The sequence below is a fragment of the Excalfactoria chinensis genome, chromosome 2, assembly GCF_039878825.1.
Source record: "Excalfactoria chinensis isolate bCotChi1 chromosome 2, bCotChi1.hap2, whole genome shotgun sequence".
NCBI lineage: Eukaryota > Metazoa > Chordata > Aves > Galliformes > Phasianidae > Excalfactoria > Excalfactoria chinensis.
The window spans coordinates 51,482,696-51,505,552 of record NC_092826.1 but is presented as its reverse complement, the minus strand read 5'-3'; the positions used below and the strand labels follow the sequence as shown (position 1 = coordinate 51,505,552).

The following is a 22,857-nucleotide window of genomic DNA, read 5'->3' as shown; positions in this document are numbered from 1 at the left end:
TTCTGTTGTAGATGCTAACGAGGCTGAACCTTATAGTACAAGCATATAGGCGATAGCGGGGCTTTTTCGGGATGTGACGGTGATAGTAATCCAGCCTCTTCCGTCTCAAGCCCTGTGAATCACATTGGCGCGCATTTCAAACGTGCCCTAGGGGGCGTAGACGAAGTAGTAAGGTATATAAGGTATTGATTACTCCTAATAAACGCCATTTTGCCACGTTTCTTGATGAGTCACGGTGGTCTTTTGGCTCTGGCAGAGGTTTCGCAAGAAGCTGGGAAATTGGGGGTTTCCGAGTCACGGCAACATATGGTGCCCCGTGTGAGGAACCCCTAAATTCCTAGGCATTTTTCTATTTTTACTTCTATTCTTACTTCTTCTTCATTGCTTTATAGGGTGTACAGAGGGGACGGCTGTGCACCCCTAAAAGCAGCTCGGGGGGACGACGAGGTGCTTTTAGCTTATCAGGTTCACCGGGGGGACGACGGGGGACCTGTTTCCTTTTCCTTCTTTCTTTTTCAGAGCAAGAATCCGCTGCGTGGCGAGCGGGGGCGTGGCGAGCGGCGGCGATATTCCGCGGTAGGAAACCTGAGTGAGCAACGGGAGCGGGAATCGTGGAGCGGAGTGTTGGGGCAGTGAGTCAGGCAGCTGCCGAGCTTGTGACCTGGGGCGTGATCCTGGGTGCTCTTGGAACACTTGTTGAATCGTGTTTGTTAGTTGGGCTTGTGTTTGACCCGGAGCAGCCGGGAGGGCGGCCGGGAAAAGCGGCTGAGGACGGTAGGACCCAGGAGAGCCGTCTGGGGAGGCGGCGGAGAGATGGGACGGGGTCCGGAAGAAGTGGAGAAGAAAAAGTTAAAGACGGCGAAGATGGGACGGGGTCCGGGAGAAGCGGAGAAGAAAAAGTTAAAAGATGGCGAATTCCAATCGACCACACCCCCTCTCAACCGCCAAGTGGACACTTCAGCCCCATATCCTTTGTCATTAGGGGGTGGGGAGTGCGGGCGCGCGGTTAATTCGAGCGGTTGGGGAAGTAGGCGTGTTCCAGACCCGGGGGGGGGAAGTAGGCGTGTTCCAGACCCGGGGGGGGGAATGGAAGTAGATGGAAGTATGGTGCCGTTTTCAGTGTGCCGCCAGCAGAGTAGCCCGGTCCAGCAAGTTTCGGCCGGTGGGCCGGCTTCGGGTCGGGGGGGGCGGCGGCGCGGCTGTGGGCAGCGACGGGATAGCCCGCCGCCATCGAGATCGCCAGAGGGCGTGGAGTGGAACCATGGCACCGCCCAGTGGGATGGAGGGTACCGGCGTGATACCGCCTTGGGAGGCGTGGAGTGCAATCGTGGCACCACCTGCACAGAGCCGGGGGGGCGGCGGGCGCGCGGTGCGGCGCCCCGCTGCCCGCGCCCGCCCTCCGCCGGCACTTCCGCATTCCCTCCGTCCCAGGGGGCAGCCCGCCTGGCGCGCGGGGGGCCGGGGCTCGATTCCCCGGCGCGGAGCCGCTCCACCTTCCGGCACCGGGCTGCCGGCTGCTGCCGCGAGTTCCGTTTGCCCCTGGCTTTAAACACACTAGAGACATTAACGGCGCATGGCCCTGTGCTTCCTCACGACACTGAAAGCCTCGCATACGTGATCCTCAAGCTGGTGCAATATACACTCTGGAAAGAGGGGTGGATGACTGAGCTTGGGAGGGGGGTGGCAGCTGAACAAGATGATCCCTTTCACCCTGTACATGGTATAGACATGCAAGAGGGAATTAGAGCAGAGTGCTTGGAATATAAGTTTAGCACTGAGGTGATGCAGCTGGTGGGTCTTGATATTCAACCACGTGTTAAGAAACTATGGAATATGCAGAAATTGGTAGGAGCCCTCCAGTGGGTTCGGGGTGCTTTGGGGATACCTTCTCGTTTGATGAAGCCCTTGTATGGTCAGCTAAAGGGATCTGACCCAAAAGAACCCCAAAATCCGTCTAGCAAAATGGCTGCAGCTTGGCAAAAGATCTTACAGAGCTGCATGGAAGGATTGCTTGCACAGTGGGACACTGCTCAAGGCCTTGAAATGGCCCAGCTAGCTCAGTTGGTAGAGCATGAGACTCTTGATCTCAGGATGGTGGTTTGGCAGGATTCCAACCGTAGTTCACAGGCTGCTGTCTTCACAAACCGAATGGTCAGCGTGCAGATGCTTGAGGTGATGGCTGTGACGGTCGCAGTGCACCTCTGGCGAATGATACCCTCTAACACTGTTGCTGACTCCATCTTTGCAGCCAAGCAGTTGGCCCGGATGGACCGGGAGGACTTCCCAAGTTCAGAGGCTGCTGGAATTTTAGATGAGACCTTGGCCTCTCACACGGCTCCTGTTGCATCCTTATATGTGTGTGGTCACTCTGAGGTGCCAAGCCTTTTTACCAGAGGTAATGCAATAGCAGATACAGTTGCCAGCACTCCTGTCTTTGGCCTAGGGTCACTGCAGATCTGGCAAACTGGTGTCATCTGGGAGCCTTGCTTGTCTCCCCGTCAATGGCTGGCTATTGCTGTGAATACCTCCTCTACTGTCATCACGGCCACTCAGCATGTCGGGTCTGGCTTGACTGCAGTCCGATACCATTTGGCAACTGCTGTTGCTATGGTCGGTTTGTCCAGTCACGTTGAGACTGACAATAGGTCCTGCTTCACTTCTCGTTTTACTCAAGAATGGTTGGTGAAGACTGACTATGGGAAGTGGGATAAGAGTTCTTTTCTTACAGGAGCAGTTGGTGGGGAGTCCGAATCTGGTACCTGAGACTGTTCTGCTGCTGTTGGTCTCAGTGATTAGTACCGCTCGAACAACAAGCGCGGGAACCTTCTGGATTCAGTCTAGAATTGTCGGGTCTCAGCCAGCAGTAGATTCACACTTATCTGTATTTGCAACTTCACTTATCTTTTAGGATGTGTTCTTCTTTTCCTATAGAGTGTGATTCTAGTTACCTAGTCACTACATATCGATTACACGTTAATGTAATGATGGTGCATGTTGCCGTGTGCTGATGAGCTGATGGACGCTATCGAGGCTACGGATGGAAGACTTTTGACTACTGTTCATCATACAGAGAAGATGCATCATGCAAGAAGGATGAAGAATAGAAAGAAGAATGACGAAGAATGAAGAAGAATAGAAAACATCATGGATGAGAACTGTTTCTCGGATGGTTCCAGACATCAAAGGGACTATCTTAATATACAGTTCATTTAGTTGTGGTATTGTTTTCTTTTGCACAAATGTAACTTGCACTACTCATTATATCGGATAGAGCTTTTAAGGTTTATATAAAGTCTATAGAGAGTAGTTATATTAAGAGTAATATATTGATACAGTAATAGAGTTATGATAAGAGTAATATATTAATATCGTTAGAGTTGCATTAAGATTAGTATTAGTCTTACTAAGGTTAGATTTAACTAAGTAGATAAGTAATTCAGTTAAACTGAGCACAATAGTATAAGTATATTGCATAGAACATATAGAATAATATCAAATTTATAGTAGATTATACTTGGGATTTGAGTGTTCACATTGAAAAGGGATAAATTGTTGTCTTGGGGGGCGGGGAGATGTTGTAGATGCTAACGAGGCTGAACCTTATAGTACAAGCATATAGGCGATAGCGGGGCTTTTTCGGGATGTGACGGTGATAGTAATCCAGCCTCTTCCGTCTCAAGCCCTGTGAATCACATTGGCGCGCATTTCAAACGTGCCCTAGGGGGCGTAGACGAAGTAGTAAGGTATATAAGGTATTGATTACTCCTAATAAACGCCATTTTGCCACGTTTCTTGATGAGTCACGGTGGTCTTTTGGCTCTGGCAGAGGTTTCGCAAGAAGCTGGGAAATTGGGGGTTTCCGAGTCACGGCAACATGGAAAGGCTGAACCTTCCCACGAATATTTTGTTACATTTTATTGCCATGCAACACACTGCAGCAGAGGGGCCGTCTGACAAAATGCTGTTTGAAATGAAAGTGTGTATGAATAAAAGGTGTAGAATTGAATGTCTTCATGTGGAAAAAAAATGGCACCCACTCATATTAATCAGTGCTTGCTGAACATTTATGGAAGCCAAACACAGGATGTGAGAATAGCTGAAGGAGTGAGTGGTGTGATTCAACAGTGGCTACAGCAACAGACATTCACCTCTACTGGTGCCAGTTTTTACAGGCAACGCACACAGGCTTTTGTTCATCACTGGCAAAAATTCATGGCTGTTGGTGGTGACTGTGCTGAGAAATAGGTTTTGGTATCTGAAAATATGTTCTACCAAATAATTTTATTGTGCTCTTTGTGTTGGTTGTATTTTCCATGGAAATAAATAGAAGGAGTTACATTCAGAGTGACAGTGACCTGTGTAGTTCTCCTTGCCTCAGCTCATAGCTAAACTGACTCATAACCAGCTAGTGCAAAAAGAGCACTAATTAGAAGCATGTTCTCAGATATTTTAACTAATAGAAATGTGATGTCAATGGGAGTCTTTTCATAAGTCTGTCGGAAATGTTAGTAAGAAGTCTGCATAAATACTGCAGGCAGCTTCTATTTTCAAAATCATTTTTCAGTAGGTTGCATGCCTATTGAAAATGTGTGGTTTTTTTCAGTAGGCTGCATGCCTATTGAAAATGTGTGGGTTTTTGTTTGTTTGTTTGTTTTTTAAAGAATCCCTGTGCACTTTTTTTTTTTTTTTTTTTTTTTTTTTTTTTTTTTTAATGCCTTGAGTTATTTTAATAAAACATGAATTCCTGGACATTTTTCATTTACTGCCCCAAGGTAATATCTAGACAAAAATGCATAAATACAGTGGGAAAATGTGAAAAAGAGCAACTTCTGGGAAAAAAAAAAATGAAAAAAATAATAAAAAAAGTGAAGCTCATGTTTGGGTCAAGGATTTAAATGATGCAGACAACAGCTTTATTCCCTTGACAGATAGTCTACAGATAGAATTAATTTAGGGGCTGATTCTGCTTTAATTTACATCCTTACCAGAACAGAATTTTATGTATGTCATAATCAGTACAATATATTCAAAACACAAGGTGTTAGACATGAATATTTACTCAAATGAAAAGGTTCTGTTGCCTTTATATTCTTACCTTTGTTGTCCTGAAGTGTAAAATTATGGTTATTTGCTGCTTCTGCTGTTAAACTGAAGTAGAACTGATGACCATTTGGTGGGTCATCTTTATCAATTGCACTGATTTTCTGGATGATCTGTTTTGAGATACATAGGTATTTCATTGTTTGGCACTTGAAGGAGCATTCATACATGCACATTATATAACCTCTCTATTACTACTGAAGTGTCAAGACTCACTTGAATCCTCTTGTTTCGGTTTTCTTAACTTCCAAGCATGTGTAGATATTACTATTAAGTAAAACATGACTTTTCCTTACTTTCCCTGTACTTGAAATTTATTCAATAAAAGTAATGCTCTGCAGGACCTCAAGATAACTAGTTCCTGTCATTTGTCAGTGTTTAAAGTCATAACGGCGTAGTGGTGGAAGAAGTGCTTCTGAATATCCAGAACACAACCCTCTTGTAGTTATCATTTTTTGCAATCAATATTGCACTGTAATATTCTGCAAATAAGAGATTATTATTTTAATTATTTCTATGCACTTTTTTTAAATTTTATTTTAAAGAGAAAAAGAAGTATGAAAAACAAAATGACAAATCCTATGTATAATAATATTTTTTTTTCTTTTTTTTCACTTTTTAAATTTTATTTTGTAAAATTCAGTCAAAAATTATCTCTAAGAGATTTTAATATTGCTTACAATCCTTAAAGGAATAAATACTATGACATATAAGTTCTGACTGGACCACAGGGACAAGAAGCAGATACGCCAATAGAACATTCTTAATCTATTCCTGTGTTTCTCATGAATGTGAGCTAACAAATGTAGTTTTTTTCTGCTGAGAATTTAATTTTTTCTGTACTTTCGAAATGTATAATAAACAGCATCATCCACAGAAAGGAAAATATTCTGGAAGAAAGCGCAAAAGTATAAAGAATCACAGGGAGTATATAGGATCTGTGTGAGTAAGTCATCTACTAGCTTTCTGGGAGAGAGAAGGGAGAATTAGATGTCTTATGAATTAAAATCGAAAAGTTAAAATGTGACAGACACTAGGGATAAACAGCATCAGAGTCTAGGACTATGATGAACTTTATTAAGTTATTTGAACCTAAGACTATTTGGAAGTTATGTTAGGAATTAAAAACACTAAAGAGTTTGCTCTCTTGTGAAAATTGTACTTTATGATCCATACCGCCTAAGAAAAATAAAAGTGTATATTCATTTCAGAAAATATAGGAACTTTGACTTCGAACTAGGTCAGTGTTGGAACCACTTCCCAGTAAAATAATGAGGAAGTAAGTATTCTTAACATTATTTAAAACACAAGAACTTAGCAAAATGTATTAATTATGCTGTAAGGAAATTAGAAGTTTTAGAATATAGAATATGTCATTTTTATATCTTCATTTTTCTCTTGAGTTTATACATCTTATAGAATCATAGAATGGCTTGGGTTGGAAGGGAATTCAAAAATCATTAAGGTCCCACCCTCTTGCTGCAGGCAGGGTTACCAACCACTAGATCAAGCACTAGATTATGTTGCCCAGGGCTCCATGCATCCTGGCCTTGAACACATTCAGGGACAGGGCATCCACAGACTCTCTGGGAAACCTGTTCCAGCATCTCACCACCCTCTCAGTGAAAAGCTTTCCCCTGACATCAAATCAAAATCTTTCCTCCCTTAGTTTAAAAACATTCTTCCTTGTCCTATCACTATACAGCCATGTAAAAATTTGACCACAACACTCTGGCTGCAACCTTCCAATTCCTTATCCACCAAACAATCCACCCTTCCACCACTAGGTAGGGAAAACTAAGAAAAATTTGCTTGTGCTGCATATCAAAGCATCATTCTTACTGCCCTAAGTTGATTCTATTTTATCTCAAAGCTGTAAGGAATTAAAAAAAAAAATTAATGTCTAACTGATAAAAATAAACGTTAGTATCAAGAACTATACCTGACCAGGTTGAGCATTTTCACAGACAGTTGTCTCATACTCCATGGCAAACTCAGGGGCATTGTCATTGATGTCAAGGATAGTTATGGCTACATATCCTCTCCCAATTTGTGCTGGATTCTCTATTAAAAATATAAATATATTAAAAAAATAGCCAACAATGTAATTAACTCTATGACAATTTTCTTTGGGTCAGTATGATCTGAATTTGCATTGTTTTGCATAAGCTTGCCAAATCAATTTCAAACCCTCTTAGAAAGTAAAGGAAAGATCTTAGTTTAATTTTCTGGACCAAATTAAAACATTTGCGTTTTTCAATAGTGTCAATGAAATAAAGATTTTATTTTTTCAAGTTTTCAAGGCTAATTTGAAAATTTAACTCATTAATCAGAGCATTGATTTGTATCATATGAAAAGATAATAGCAAAGTGATGTACAAACATCAGCAGGGGTGCATAGTGAGACAAAACAGCACTATTCATATCAGGAATAGCCAGTAATCTTTGTTAAATTCAAATTAAGAAGTTAAAAACAGAATTCTTTCAGCTATGCTAAAAACAAAAAACAAAACAAAAACACCCACAAAACAAAACAAAAACAAAGAAAAAGAACAATCCAAAAAAAGAAAAAAAAAAACAAAAAACAACCAAAAACAAACATGGGGGGAGAATGTAAAACCCAAAGTATTTAATGTGTATACAGAAGTATACCGATCAGCAGTGTTATTAATTGATGCATGCTTCTAGATAAAATGTGATTTTGTGCAAGACCAAATGCCACCATTTAGTTGGTGGATGAACCTCAAGCAGTATATATTTGGTAGAATAAAGAAAATTATCTTCTGTGTATATTGTATCAATTTTGTTACATAAAACTCTGACTTGGATAGACTACAGTACTGCTATTTACTGATTTTTACCACTTTTATCTATTAGTGATATAGCAGGACAGAATTAAAAAATGCACAAATATTAAAAAATGTATCTATCTTTTAGTGTACTACAAATTTTCTTAAACATTAAAAATTTTTAAAGAAATACATTCAAACATGGATCACAATGTTTGTTTGTTTCATTTTTCTTTTTATTCCATGTGTGAAATATCAAGAAATTTTGACACCAACTTTCCCCTCTATTGATATAAAAGGGATCTACTTTTGGGCAAAGCTGAGCCAGTGAGTGACACTGATTGCAGTTCTGTGATAACTTATTTAAGAAAAGGTACAAAATGTTGCACAGCAGCTGGGAAATGAGGGAGAAAATGCGAGATCCCAACTAAACCTGAAGTTTTGTACATAAGCAGTTCATCAGTCTTTTAATTATTACTTACGACTCTCCATAGCCAAGACTGTAATGTTATGAACAGCATTAGTTTCCCTGTCCAAAGACTTGGCAGTTGTAATGACTCCGCTGTTGGCATCAATATTGAAATACCTCTCAAGGTCTGTGTTTCGATCTATTGAATACCTAGGTGAAGGATGAAAGAAAACTTTTGATTTATGTTCAATTATAGCTTGTAAAAATGTTTCATTGATTTCTCATTAGAAAGACAGAGCTTCCATTGTTTCCCCATATTGAGCTTAGTTTTGTCCATTTTCTCCAGGGTTTTAAAAGAAGCAAAGCTGTAAGTAAAGGCAAGAGTATGCAGGCTAGTCAATGAAAGACCTGCCCTGACCATGGAAGGCTCTGTTACCTCAAGTAAGGCTATAGGATTTCCTTCTCTCTTCATCTCAGTCATAATGGAGATATTTACTTACTCATGGAGTAGCATCCTCCTAGAGAGAGCAACCTGGAATTTTGCTACATGGATATACCAGCCAGGCTTTTCTCCCACAGGGGCTCACAGTCTGAGCATAAATCTTTTTTTTACCAGCATAGCCCCTAAATCACTCAGAGCATTGGGGGCAGGGAAAAAAAAAATAAATAAAAAAGAGGATGGAGAGTAGGTCAAGGGACTGTATGTCATCCACTTTGCTATATTTAGATAAAAACTTAAGTTCATGCCCGAGACTCTTTGACTTAACATATTTTTTTTGTTTTCAAACTTGTTTTAGGAAGGAAAATGAGCTTTTTAGAAAACACCATGAGTGAAAAGGTCAGATTGCCTGTGGGTGTTTTGCTTATGTCCTTTTCAAGAGAAAGAGACAGTTGTTTAGGCAGTGTTAGATTTACAGCTGGAATATTCTTGACAATTGATTTAGTATTGGGTCAGAATCTTGCACTGTCATTTAGATCAAGATAAATTAAAATGTCTGAGTCAGATCAAGTGTGTTCATTGCAATTACTGTCACACTGACAACATATAAGATTATTGATACAGCATTAATCAAAACCTTTTAAAAGTGTGGAAGGAAAGAATTATGGATGATAGTGCAAAAGCAGGACTTTCCAGACATAATGATATTATGGCATGATATGTTTGTTCCGTGTTGAAATATACCAGCTGTTGTATTATGGGACTGTATTAAGTATACTCTCTTTTATTATGGGATTTTATATGACCATTTTGATTTTAAAATATTGGAAACAGCATTGTTTCTCTGTACTATCTCACAGTAAGAGAAAGACATAAAGATTTTAATAAATACAATAATAGAAGTTTTCATGAATCGATGCTTTCCCTTTTTCACTATAATTTTATTTCCTTTTAAAGTCAACTTGAACTGAACTTCAATTTTTATTTTCTTTCATGCCAGTACTGTTGTTTATTTGGTCAACCGTGCTCTTCATCTGCTTTGTTCCTGTCAAGCTTTCCCTAGAGACTGTGTCTAAGACCTCTCCAAAACAGTCAGTTGTGGCAGGTCCAGTAGCTGTGATTCAGTCTCCTGTCAGCCCTTATGTTTCCTAATTATTAACACTATTACTCTGCAATTTGAAAATTCAAAGCTCTTACAAAATTGTAAGAAATTGTACAAAGAGTGAAACAGAGAGGAAGGGAAAGAAAGAGGAGAGAGAAAAGTGAGAAAGAGACAAAGGAAAAGCACATAATCAATAAAAGAAAGTAACTAAAAGGAAGGAAGGGAGGAAGGGAGGGAGGTAGAAAGGGAGGGAGGCAGGGAGGTAGGGAGGGAGGGAGGAAGGGAGGAAGGGATGGAAAGATTATGAGAGCCTAAAAAACAGGTACAGAAATTAGACAACTGACAGATTGTTATGAAATAAGAATCAAACATATTTTTTTTATATACATAGGTACCAAGCAGTTTTGTTTAATCCTTCTTTACAAGTATTGTACTCATACTTAAATTATGAAAAACAGTTTTAAAAACTTTTAATACTTTAATTCCCTGAAGCCATTAAAACTTGAAAATGTTTGAACAGCAAAAGTTTTAAACCCTTTATTTAAGCTAGTTCAAACATCAATAATGGTCCATATGAGTTAACCTCTTATTTTCAAACTATTTTTCTTTTTCCATCTCCTTCTCCTTCTCCTTCTCCTTCTCTCCTTTCCTTTCCTTTCCTTTCCTTTCCTTTCCTTTCCTTTCCTTTCCTTTCCTTTCCTTTCCTTTCCTTTCCTTTCCTTTCCTTTCCTTTCCTTTCCTTTCCTTTCCTTTCCTTTCCTTTCCTTTCCTTTCCTTTCCTTTCCTTTCCTTTCCTTTCCTTTCCTTTCCTTTCCTTCTTTCCTTTTTTTGTATTGTCAAAGTATTAAGCACATATGATCCTTTATTTGCAACCTTTTCTGAAATGTAACAAATCAAAATTTTTAATTTATCAATATTTCAATAATTGGAACTATAAGTACTTACTTACAGCTTAAAAAAATAAACTTCTTAAATCAATTGTGAAAAATGCTATGCTTTAATCCTCCTTAACAGATTCTTGTTTTAGGAGAATCTGATCTCTGATGTACATCACAGCAGATGCAGGACATCTCTTTATAGTTTGTCAGTGTCTCTGACAACATATAGAGCAAGTTCACAGGCATATAAGGAAACCCTCACGATTAATCATTTTCATCTCCTTCAAATTCCAGACAGCTATGAAACGGAAGAAATCTTCCAGATGTCAGTTAAACTGGTGATATTACAGCTTTTTTATGATGGAATTGTTAAAAACAACAACAACAAAACACCAACAAAAACAAAGAAACGAACAAACAAACAAAAACACCCCCAGAAAAACTCTCTAAAACCCTGTAACAGGGCCAATAAATTCATCCTTAGATTTTCATGGGAGTCAAAATCATACAGAGCATGGACTTAATTTGTGGAACTGGATTTAATCCTCTCTACAGAGTTCTGCAAAACAATATAATATACCAGAAGCTAACATCCATGCCAGAAAACACTGCCGCAACAGAGAAGGATCATCAAAGATAAATTTCACAAGTAAATCCCTGCCAACTCATCCATCTAGAACTTGTTTATTCATGATAGGAAGCAGCTATTTTGAATTGGCTGCAAATATATGTAATGGAGGAGAGAACACTTGCATAACATCTAGGAGTAAAACATATGCTTTACTTTTACGACTAGAATTCCTGCTTCAAAAATAACAAAGCTATCAGTTTCACAAGGTCATATTCTATACATGAAAGTAAAAAATTGGCATCACCAAAATAGATGGTGTCCAAATGTGATGTTTTCTTCTCTGTATGCCCTAAACAAATAATAATAGCAAATGAAAGTTAGTACTAACTTTCAATTGCATTATTGTCCTCCTGCTACAGCTATTTATATCCTCAGAATTCCCCAGTCAGAGTACTACCCTGCAGATCGTTCCTGTGTTCCTCTGACAATATTACTACTATGCATAACAAGAGCAATGAGTAACTCATTAGTGTTCTAAATCAGATGATGAGTGTGGTGGTGGTGGTGTTTTTTGTTGTTGTTGTTTTTTTGTTTGTTTGTTTTGTTTTTTTGTTTGTTTTTGTTTTGTTTTTTTTTTTTTTTTTGTCAGGTTCCTTATGCTCTTGGATATTAGAACATGAATTAACTACACGTTCTTCATGTATGAGACAAAGGAAAAAGCCCTTGAAAATTGTCATGTGTCTATAGTGTTTTTATGTGTTTCTATTTTAACTGAAAATATTTAACTATAGCACTACTACAGAAACCAGAAAATTATTGCCTTTATCACCCTGACAATACGGGATGTATCTTACCCTATCCATTTGTCTCGCATAAACAGTCTATTGTTATATATTTTTCTTGTGAGTTTTCAGTTGTGGTTTACCATTCAGAAGAGTCCGAGTGCTATTACATTCTTGTGTATAGTGCAATCAGAAAATGAAAAGAGAGAGAGATATCTTATCCATAACTGAACAAACAGCATAATTTGTTACAGATTATAACACATTCTTCCAAAATTTACAAACATATTAATATAGGTAATATAATGAAGACTATTTTGCTTTGGAATCCTGAATTTATATTTTTGCCAAATTATTTATTTATTTATCTTACCTACTTATTTTACAGAGACTTAAATGTATTATTTTTTGAAATGTTATCAATTCATGTGTATAAAACTGAAAATATGCTGAGCATCTGTCTCCTTCTGCAAAGAAAAAAAAAATATTGCTTTCAATGTAAACAAATAATCTCCTACTACAAAACAAACAAACACAAACAAACAAAAAACAGCATCAAAAGAACGGATAAATAAATATACAATTAAGAAGTCTTATAAGTTGCATCACAGGAGATTTAAATTCAATGTTAGGAAATTCTTCATGGAGAGGGTGGTCAAGCATTGGAACCAGCTACCCGCGGAAGTGGGGGGGTCCTGAAACATAAAGGTATTTAAGAGTTGTGTGTTTGTGACGCATGGTTTAGTGATGGGAATCAATAGGTCAGTTTGATGGTTGGACTTGTAATCTCTAAAGTCTTTTTCAACCTAAGTAATTATGTCATCCCATAATTCTAATTACCTGACTGGACTATTTGAAGCATCTGGATCATGGGCAGCAACAGTTCCAATGATAGTGCCGACTTTTGCTGCTTCAGACACCACCATGGAGTATAAACGAGAAGTAAACACAGGTGGCTCATCAACATCTTCTACGATTATCTTCACTGTTGTCATGTCGCTGAAGGGTCCCAGACTTAGGAAACGAGGATCAACATGCATATTGGCTGCTTCTATCCTCAGGGTATAACTCGTTTTAGCTTCAAAATCCAACTCCTACACAGATAAAATTATTTTAAAATTTTATTAACCAATAATGTTGCAGCAAAACTCACAACAGTCAGAAAATATAAAATGAGTTTTGCCATCTCTACCCAAGCAGTACTTATGATTGGCAGAACATAGTGTACGGCTCTTCTTTAGTCTTTCTCCAAACACTGTTTGCAGTGTCTTGCAAACATAACGTAAAACTTAACTCAAATGACAATGACATAATCATGAGATACTAAAGTTAATTTTCATTACTGTGTTAGTTCTGTTTAAAAACTGTTTAATTAATGTAACAAAAAAAAAAAAAGAAAAGAAAAAAAAAAAGAAAAAAAATGTGGAAGATAGATAGATAATGGATTTGTGAATATTTCCATGTTTCATGTTGCTGTAGAAAAATATATGTAGAATTTTTCAAGAACACCCTTTAGTTCCACTAAAATTAATTTCAGTGAGTATAACTCAATGGGAAAGATAAAACTGTAAATGCTGCCTTGTGAATGAAAAAAGATTTCTCTAAGTTAACGGTAAAACATTCTATGACTTCAATAGAGTTTAAATATTCCTTCATTATTTCATTGCTGTGAGTGAATTATTTTTGTCTCATCTTACATAGCATCGAATACAATGTGCCATAGTAACTAGATATTAGAAATAAATATATTATTCATTGCTGAAAACACCTCATTTTGGTTTATTTTGTTTTTGCATGGTTTATTTTGTTTTTGCATAACATTAACATTAATTATCAACTATTTCTTGAAGCTCTGTATAAATTTGTAGAGATAATGTAGTAATCTATCAAACTACATTGTTCTTATGAGAAGATTTTTTTACTTAGAAGCTTGAAGATAGTTTTGCTTTATTTATTAAGCAAAATCTTTACTGTTTCTTTCTACCTTTATTCGACTTTTATTTTCTTCAATTAATTTAGAGTCTCCTTTGGAATTAATACTACATTAGAATTCCAAAAGTATCCTCCACAACTCATGGAATAACTGTGGTCAAGAGAACAGCACCATTACAAGAATTGTTTTGGAAACAAAACATCTTTTTCCTCACAGACACTGAAGGAAATTATTGAAGAAAAGCACTGTAGTAATATTATAAGAATGTACTTTACATCTCGATTCTTAGACTGTCAGCTTGCACCTAATATCTAGCTTAATATTTATTTGCAGTTCCCCATTAAGAACAAAAACAAAAGACTCAAGCAGTTTTGAAATTTCAAAAATTTCAAAGCTGCAGTCTGATTAGTCTACTGTATTTTCAAACTAGATTTCCAAGTGCGTAAAACAGATTTAAAAATGGTTTCAGCAGTTCTGATCCTGAACAAACCATAAATATCTGAAAGGGACCTGCAACATAATTTGACAGCATCTGCAAAATATTCCTGTACTCACTCAGAGGAGCAGCAGAGGTGAAATATACATCTGTTGACCTACAAATGTGAGGGTCTAAGTTTTCCATCAAGTTACAGTAAATAAATCCCAAATGAGCATCTTAAAGTCTGTGCTTAAGCTGGCATTACAATACAGCTGTAAGCAGCCTGGATTTAGAAATGAAAAATGAATTGCAACACATCATACTTGGAAACTTTTATAAACTTCATATGACAGCAAAAATCTTTTCTGACGAGGAATGTATATGATCTTCATTTTATTCTAGCACTCACTTCCTGTACTAAATCAGAGCTTAAGTTCTCTAAAAAGATAAAAGAAGGGCTATCTGAATACTGGGCAATACACTTGATACAACCGAATACTGGTCAGTGTTTGTTACTACTGACATTGTTTTGAATCTTAATCTTGGTTTTATATTTAAATTTCAAAATATGAACTATGGAACACAGACTGCCCAGAGAAGCAGTGGATGCCCCATCCCTGGAGGCATTCAAGTCCAAGCTGGACTGGGACCTGGGCAGCCTGATCTGGTGGTGGAGGCTCTGCCCACAGCAAGGGGTTGGGACTGAGTGGCTTTCAGATCCCTTCCAATTCAAGCCATTCTGTGATTCTACATTAAGATGAAAAATCTCTCAGAAAATAAAGCAATTGATGCTTCCAGATGAACAGCAAGGTTAGGGAGAAGACAGCCACATATGGAAAAATATTAAAATTATTTTCCTGTTACCTTGTTTTATGGACTACAGAATTGACCTGAAGAATGTAATTGACAGAAGTCTGATATCAGAATTTGGTTTCAGAAATTGATTAATTGGCTGATGGGTCAGGCTAAGGGGATTATAGTAAATGGGGTTACATTAGGCTGGCAGCTAGTCTAGGCATTCAAATGAGCATGCATGTTGTACATGAGTCAGTAGTATGCCCTGTCAGCCAAAAGGCCCAATCATTCCCTGGGGTGCATGAAGCCCAGCATTTCCACTGGGTGAGGGGAGGGATTGTCCTACTCTTCTCTGTGCTTTGTGGCCTCATACCAAATACTGAATGCAGTTTGGGTGCCACATTATAAGAAGGGCTTAGAACTATTAGAGTGTCTCTGAAGGAGGGATGAAGAAACAGTGAAAGGTCCAGAGGGCAAGATCTGTGAGGAGTAGCCAAGGTCCCTTGGTTTGTTCAGCCCATAGTAGAAGAGGCTGAGTGCAGACAGAAGGGAGGCCCACAGCTTCTTATCAGGGGACTGGAAGGGCAATGCTGAGCTTTGCTCTTTGGTGACAAAGACAAAATCTGAGGGAATGGCATGGAGCTTTGACAGGGAAGGGGCAGCTGGGGGTTAGGGAAAGGTTCTGCATAGAGTGGTGGTCATGGAACAGTAGGCTGCCCAGCGCAGTGGTCATGGTCCCAAGATGACAAAGTTCAAGAAGTGTTTAGAAACTGCCCTCAGGCATAGGCTTTGAATTTTGGGTGGACATGTGTAAAGCCAAGTGTTGGCCTTATTGATCCCCAGGTAAGGATATTCTGTGATTCCATGATTCTCTCTGACATGGTAGACAGAAAATTCTGTGGTAGCTTAATTTTCATTAGAGACTGGGTTTTTTTTATTTTGTTTTGTTTTGTTTTTAAATAGACGTACACATGATTAGCCCAGTACTCTTGATACTGCTTATTTTCCTATTCAACTTATATTAATACATTCTATCACATACCTTCTATTTTTAATATTCCCGAGATGCTTTGAATAGCTCTGTATAACTGATAAACTCTATAGAAAAGTTGAAACATTGTTGTGACACCCAAATATTCTAAACGTGGGCAGTTTTCCACTGAATAAAAAGGAGGACCTATTGTTAATTTGTTAACAAAATATGAAGGAGTAGCCAGTGCATGCCTAGTTGCAAGGTAAAATAAGCTGTGATTTTTCCACACCGATATTCCTACATACATCACAGGTCTTGCAACTCCAAGATTCAACACAATACTATCACAAAACTTTTCCTACTCTGTGGATTGTTATATTTTCATGTTACTATTTTGACTTTGAAGTTGCATACACTGTAGAAGGGAAGCCTGAATCATTTCCATTAGTCACTGGTAACTATTAAAATCTGACAGTTTAAATTACAGCAATACTTAATCAAATCACCTGATCTATTTTCTTATGTCTGTTTTTCATCAGCCAGTAGAAAGTGAATCTCAATAACAGGAAGGAAGGAAGGAAGGAAGGAAGGAAGGAAGGAAGGAAGGAAGGAAGGAAGGAAGGAAGGAAGGAAGGAAGGAAGGAAGGAAGGAAGGAAGGAAGGAAGGAAGGAAGGAAGGAAGGAAGGAAGGAAGGAAGGAAGGAAGGAAGGAAGGAAGGAAGGAAGGAAGGAAGGAAGGAAGGAAGGAAGGAAGGAAGGAAGGAAGGAAGGAAGGAAGGAAGGAAGGAAGGAAGGAAGGAAGGAAGGAAGGAAGGAAGGAAGGAAGGAAGGAAGGAAGGAAGGAAGGAAGGAAGGAAGGAAGGAAGGAAGGAAGGAAGGAAGGAAGGAAGGAAGGAAGGAAGGAAGGAAGGAAGGAAGGAAGGAAGGAAGGAAGGAAGGAAGGAAGGAAGGAAGGAAGGAAGGAAGGAAGGAAGGAAGGAAGGAAGGAAGGAAGGAAGGAAGGAAGGAAGGAAGGAAGGAAGGAAGGAAGGAAGGAAGGAAGGAAGGAAGGAAGGAAGGAAGGAAGAAATCTAATGTACTCATATGTATATATGTGATATGAAACCATTGCTGTTTAGAAGAGGTAGATAATATAAGGACGAGGTTACATCATCACATGGTATAGGGTTATAAATGGCAACACAGTCATTATTTTCTTCTTAGTTCTCTACAGTAGAATTTCTTAACAGTAATTTTTCCTGAGGGTTGTGACAATGACTGTAAATCTGAAGTCATCATCCTCAGTCTACTCCAATAAGACACAAATCCTCAGATTCTATGATTAATACAAAAGTACCAAGCTTTGATGCACATTCTAGTTTAGGAAAATAAAATTTCTAAGGCATGGTAAGTATGCAAACTTTCTTGATCTGAAGGAAGTCTTTCAACAAATCAAGTACAGTACAATTAAGATATTATGTACCACAGAATGAAAGACTGAAAATATTGAGAAGTTCACAATTTTTTCCTTTCTCTTATCCAGTTATTACTAATGCCTGTTATATATTAAGCATCTTTCAACTAGCCTGTGGACTATACCGTTATTATTTTCTTTTAAAACAAAAGCATAGATTCCAGTAATGGAGTACCAAGTCAGCAGCTTACAAATCACTGCATTGCTGTAGAAGGTTAAAAGGACGATATATACATCAGTTCATCAGCACAGTGACTAGATCCTGACAGCTTCATTAATATCTGTGCATTAATGTTATCTGATTAGGTCCTGTGCAAGACCATTTATCTTTCTTTCAATTGCAGGCCTGTGTTCTTGTGTTTTCTTTCTGTCTGTTTTTTTCTTCAAAGGGGTAAAATTTTTTTCCTATGTGAAGGAAATTACAAAACAAGTCATCTATATTACAGAGACTGGATATGAAGTTATCTTTCACAGGAAACCTATTTTTGTAATGTTCATTTTTTACTGTATGGTAACTTTATAATAATGTACTTTACAGAGGTGAAAATCCCATCTTTAAGTCTAGTTAAGGTTTTTTTTTATTGAAAACCGCAGTAGATCAAACAAACGCATATTATCTCTCAAAGGAACCATGGAAGGCTCACGTTCTTACACTGTAAACTCTGATATAAAATTGAAAGCAAAATTTTTAGCTGGAAAAAAAGAGAAATGTTAACACTAACAGAAAGATAAGTTTTCAGTAAAAGGCTTACACATAAAATACCCATTTTTATAATTGCCATTATTATTCTTAAAATAAAGTCAGAATTTAGAATATCTTAGCAGACAATTTCTATGAGAAAGTACTTTGCAAAGCTTATTTTCACATTTTGCAATATTACATTCCAATGATTTGGTGATAGCGGTAGTAGAGCTGTGTATTTGGGGAAGAAATGAAGACAAAGTGAGCAATAATGATACAGTGGGAAATCTTTACACTTGTCATTTGCTACAGTAAGAAAAGACAACTCTCAACAGAGCCTTCAGACTTTTTTCAGTGAAGTCCAATAAAATTTCTCCATACGCTTCAAACAGCTTGAATCAGATATCACATCTTTCCAAAAAGTTCCATGTGATAGATATAATAAAAAAGTACCATTCAGCCTTTTACACTTTTATCATTACTACATGAAGCACCAAGTAACTGATAAAGGTGTTGGAGTGTGCATATAATACACCAGATTTTATCTTAAGATGTTTTGCAACTCAGCTAATATTATTACTGAAGACTAGCCTGCAAGTTAGTAAATAAAGTTGAAGTCATACTTTTATGGTGCCTTTCTCAGTAAACTATTTTTAGGAATACACATTTGGAAGTTCTATATGGTCTGTATTGCTGAGAAATGAAGCCAAAATTCCTTTTATTTCTATTATGAATGGGATTCTTTAAACAGTCAACATGAATTCAATTTGAAGTTGTATAAACATAGCTGTGCAAGGACACTATAAAATTTATTACATTAGTTGATTAAATCATTATTCATTTCCATAAATGTTTCTTCAGTTCTAAATGAGTTACTGTAGAGAATGATCAAACCCATAAATAAATAAACAAATAAATAAATCTAATATCTGCTGAAAAACTTCTTCCAAAAACTTTCATCACAGTGGAATGATTTACTATTCACATGCAAAAGATCTGCATCCTTATATTTACAGTATTTACAGAAAAATGAGAATTACAAATGAAACCATGGAAAGGAATTAATCTTACTTTACAGATGGAAAATTGATTCACGATGTGAATGAGGATAAAATTTTCTAATACTTTTGTAGAATATAATTACCCAGTTCCATTTTAAAAGTTGTATGAGATTTTATTTTTTCCCTACAAGATCATCTAATATTGATTTTTTATGTTATGATATCATTATTTACTGTTATGACAGTTTAGGCACCTAGCTAAGCTTTACTTCGGAATTCACTACAGAGTGTGTGTGTGTGCTGAAGAGGAAGAAATAATTTGGAGCTAGAGAATAACAAAGTTATTCCATTATTTGCAACGTCAGAACTCCAGCATGGAGTATAAGTAGGTGATATATTTAGATAGCTCTGTATAGGAGAAAAGTAAAGTAGGAGCTTATGTTTCACTTGACAAGTCTGAAACTTTTGTTTATATATTACTTTTATTAATATTATGTATTATTATATTTTATATGCCTTCCTAGATACATGTTAGATAAATTATTTGCATGTAAAGTCAGCTAACAAATTTTGTATTGGAAGTTAGGCATTATATATTTAGTGCCGTAAATGCAAGTAAAATAGTTCAATAATGTTTCTTTTGTATTTTTGTTTTTGTTTTAATAGAAGCAGTATAAAATACATATTTCAATGAATATCGGTGTTAGAATAAAAACATGTATATTTGTTTTTCCTGTCTTTTGGTGTTTTAAAGTCTCTGAGTCTTTGAGGTACAGAGGAAAAATACGTGCAAATGCACATTGCTGCTTACATGTTAAAACAAAAACTAAATTTGCATGTGGGAGTCAACTTTTCACATTGTTTCAAAATGGTTCCCCTTCTTGGAGTGGAGTATAAAATCCTCAGCTTGTGTGTGAAGTTCTGATGCCAAACATCCTCCACAACACCCAGTACTAAAGTGGATGCAGCATCGCCTTCATATGCTCAGTCATACTGTGTTTTGGATGTGTGACCTTTGTATGTATGATTGCACAAAAGTATGCAAAGTTAAAGAACATATTTGCTTTTAGAAAGAAAGTATACGTTTTCTTTCTGCTTGATGTGGATGCAAAAGCTGTGATCTGAGTGTATAAATATGCACAAGTTTAAAATGATGGGCAAACATTTTGAGGCTGAGCTGTTTCTCAGTGTTTCACCTGATTTCAAGGGGGAATAGGAAAGAACAAATGGCTCTCAGATATGTTCAGAGCTTCATGTGGCTGATAGTAAAATGCTTTGGCAGTTATCATGCTACAGTTTCTTCCTACATTCTTTACTAAAATGCTCATATCATCACGCAAGTATTATGTCTGCCCAACTCTGTGGGGCCCTGTCAGGCTAGCCTCTAGTTAGAGCCCATTTAACCTCTGAACACTCAGTAATGATCTTCCATGTGCATGCTCTCAACAAGAGAAGAAGTTGCAGTTTTTTGTGGCTACTCTGCTTGGACTCTTCACTTCTTTCTTCCCTTGCAGTCAACTCTCTGCACTTCATTTGCAAGGCTAATAGAAAAGATCTTTCATCCTTGAGCAAGGTATTTAAGTTCCCTGGAATCCAAATGGAGACCTAAGAGCATCTAGAGATTTGGGAGGTACCCTTCAGCATGAGGATTCAAGTTTGAATACAACATGGGAAAGGTATTTGATAATGGTATTAAAATGAGAGAAATTTTGCAATGTTGCAGGGAAAAAAAAAAAAAAAAAAAAAAAAAAAAGTCTGAATTATTGTGTTAAATTACAGCATCATTTACTAGCTTTAAAAATAATTTGCAAACTGAAGCATTTCTTTAGGTCAAAAAGTGCAGTCAAGTAGCCTTTTCATTGGGAGATTCTTGGCACAAACACTCAGTACTGAAACAATCACTTCAGTTCCCTAATTCCCTAATGAATGTGATTACAGAAATAATAAATGACAACTATTTTTCTGCTGGACAATTATTGGTCCTCTGGAATTAAAAGAGTCCCAGGAAAAGGATTGTGACTACAAGTACAGACTGAAAATTAAAATGCTTTTATAAGCTCACACATTAGTGTGTTGACAGTCTGTCTGTGTTGCTTTCTGTGACACTGATAAATACCCTCCCTCCAAGGTGGCCATAACTCTTCCAGATCTTTCCTCAAATATCTTAAAATGAGCAAGTTGAAGTAGCCACACTGAATTTGGCTGTTGAACAAAGAATGGATTAATTTTTCATCAATTGCATTTCAAATGTGCTAAGAAGAAATCAGCAGTCTGCAAGAAGACTCAGACAATTGTTTTTCCCTTGAAGAAAATGATTTATATTACATTTATTAGTGATTGATCTTTCAAAATTGCTGAACATTCTGCATTTTCACTAACATCTACAGACACTAACCAGCTCTCAGCTGGTGTTCAGGGCATCAGAGAATTAGATCATTACTTTGCAACATCATGGAGTATTAACGTATTATTTCAAAGATATGATACTGAAATTTTATATTACTTTAGAGAGAAATTGGTGCATCGGAAGAAAAAAAGTGGTACATGAAATTTGGAAAGATTAAAGAGTACCTCTGCAAGAAAAAATATTTAAATAATCAAATAAACAAAAACAATATGGCCTTGTTCAGGAATATACTAATTCTAAAATACTAAATCAGTCTTGCATTTTACAATGTGTTAAATAACTTAGGAGAGATAGGGCCATGTAGTTTTAATGTTGTTGATGTCAAATATTTGCAACATGCTCTTCTGTACAAGATTTTCTTTCTTTTTTCTTATCTCAAAACTAAAATTTTCTGCCAAATTTTTTTTTCCACACTTGTTTCAAAAAAGTATACTATTTAAAATGTGTTGCAGAAATGTGAAAAAGTTGAGTTTTAATATTTTTATATAAACATGATTTTTCTTTCTAAATTGTTAGTTACTTAACTGCAAATATAAAAAGCCAAAAATTAAAATAAATAAATAAATAAATAAATAAGTGCTTGTTTGGGGGTCTGGGGAATAATATAGATAGTTTTTCTTTTTTAAAGATATGTTTTGGATTCATCTTGGATTTTGACCTTACATTTTTACTATAAGACATACATTTTTCTTTCATATAAAAACAAATGAGGGAAAATTTGAGATTTCTATTTGTGCTGGAGAATTTTTAAAAACAAACAAATGGACAAACATAAACCCCAATAAAACAAACAAACAAACAAACGAAAAACAGTAACAAAAAAAATCAAAGAATTTTCACATATATCCTCAAATTTCCCTCCCTTATCTTGCCCGGATTTAAGCAGAATCAGTCAGAAAATCAGACTTACCTTCTGAATTGTGATGATTCCCTCCTGGGTGTCTTTGTCCACAGAAATTTTGAATACTCCCAAACCATCACCATCTACAATCTTATATTCCATTTCAGCATTGGGTCCCACATCTGCATCTGCAGCTTTTATTCTGGCCACTACAGATGCCACAGGTAAGGACTCTGGGACATTATACTGATACGATCCTGCAAAATTCAGAAATACAATACATT

The 22,857-nt window shown here is 37.0% G+C and overlaps 1 protein-coding gene across 2 annotated transcripts in view; it reads right to left on the bottom strand.

Moving 5' to 3' along the window:
- Positions 1-22,857, bottom strand: part of CDH7 (cadherin 7) — a 90,073-nt gene that overhangs the window by 15,870 nt on the left and 51,346 nt on the right. For both annotated transcript variants that reach the window (XM_072328487.1, XM_072328488.1), the window contains exons 6-10: positions 22,643-22,830; positions 12,911-13,164; positions 8,372-8,508; positions 7,043-7,164; positions 5,096-5,213 (exon numbers count right to left, since the gene is read on the bottom strand). In XM_072328487.1, the coding sequence (XP_072184588.1) occupies positions 5,096-5,213; positions 7,043-7,164; positions 8,372-8,508; positions 12,911-13,164; positions 22,643-22,830 (819 nt within the window). The remainder of the gene's footprint in view (positions 1-5,095; positions 5,214-7,042; positions 7,165-8,371; positions 8,509-12,910; positions 13,165-22,642; positions 22,831-22,857) is intronic.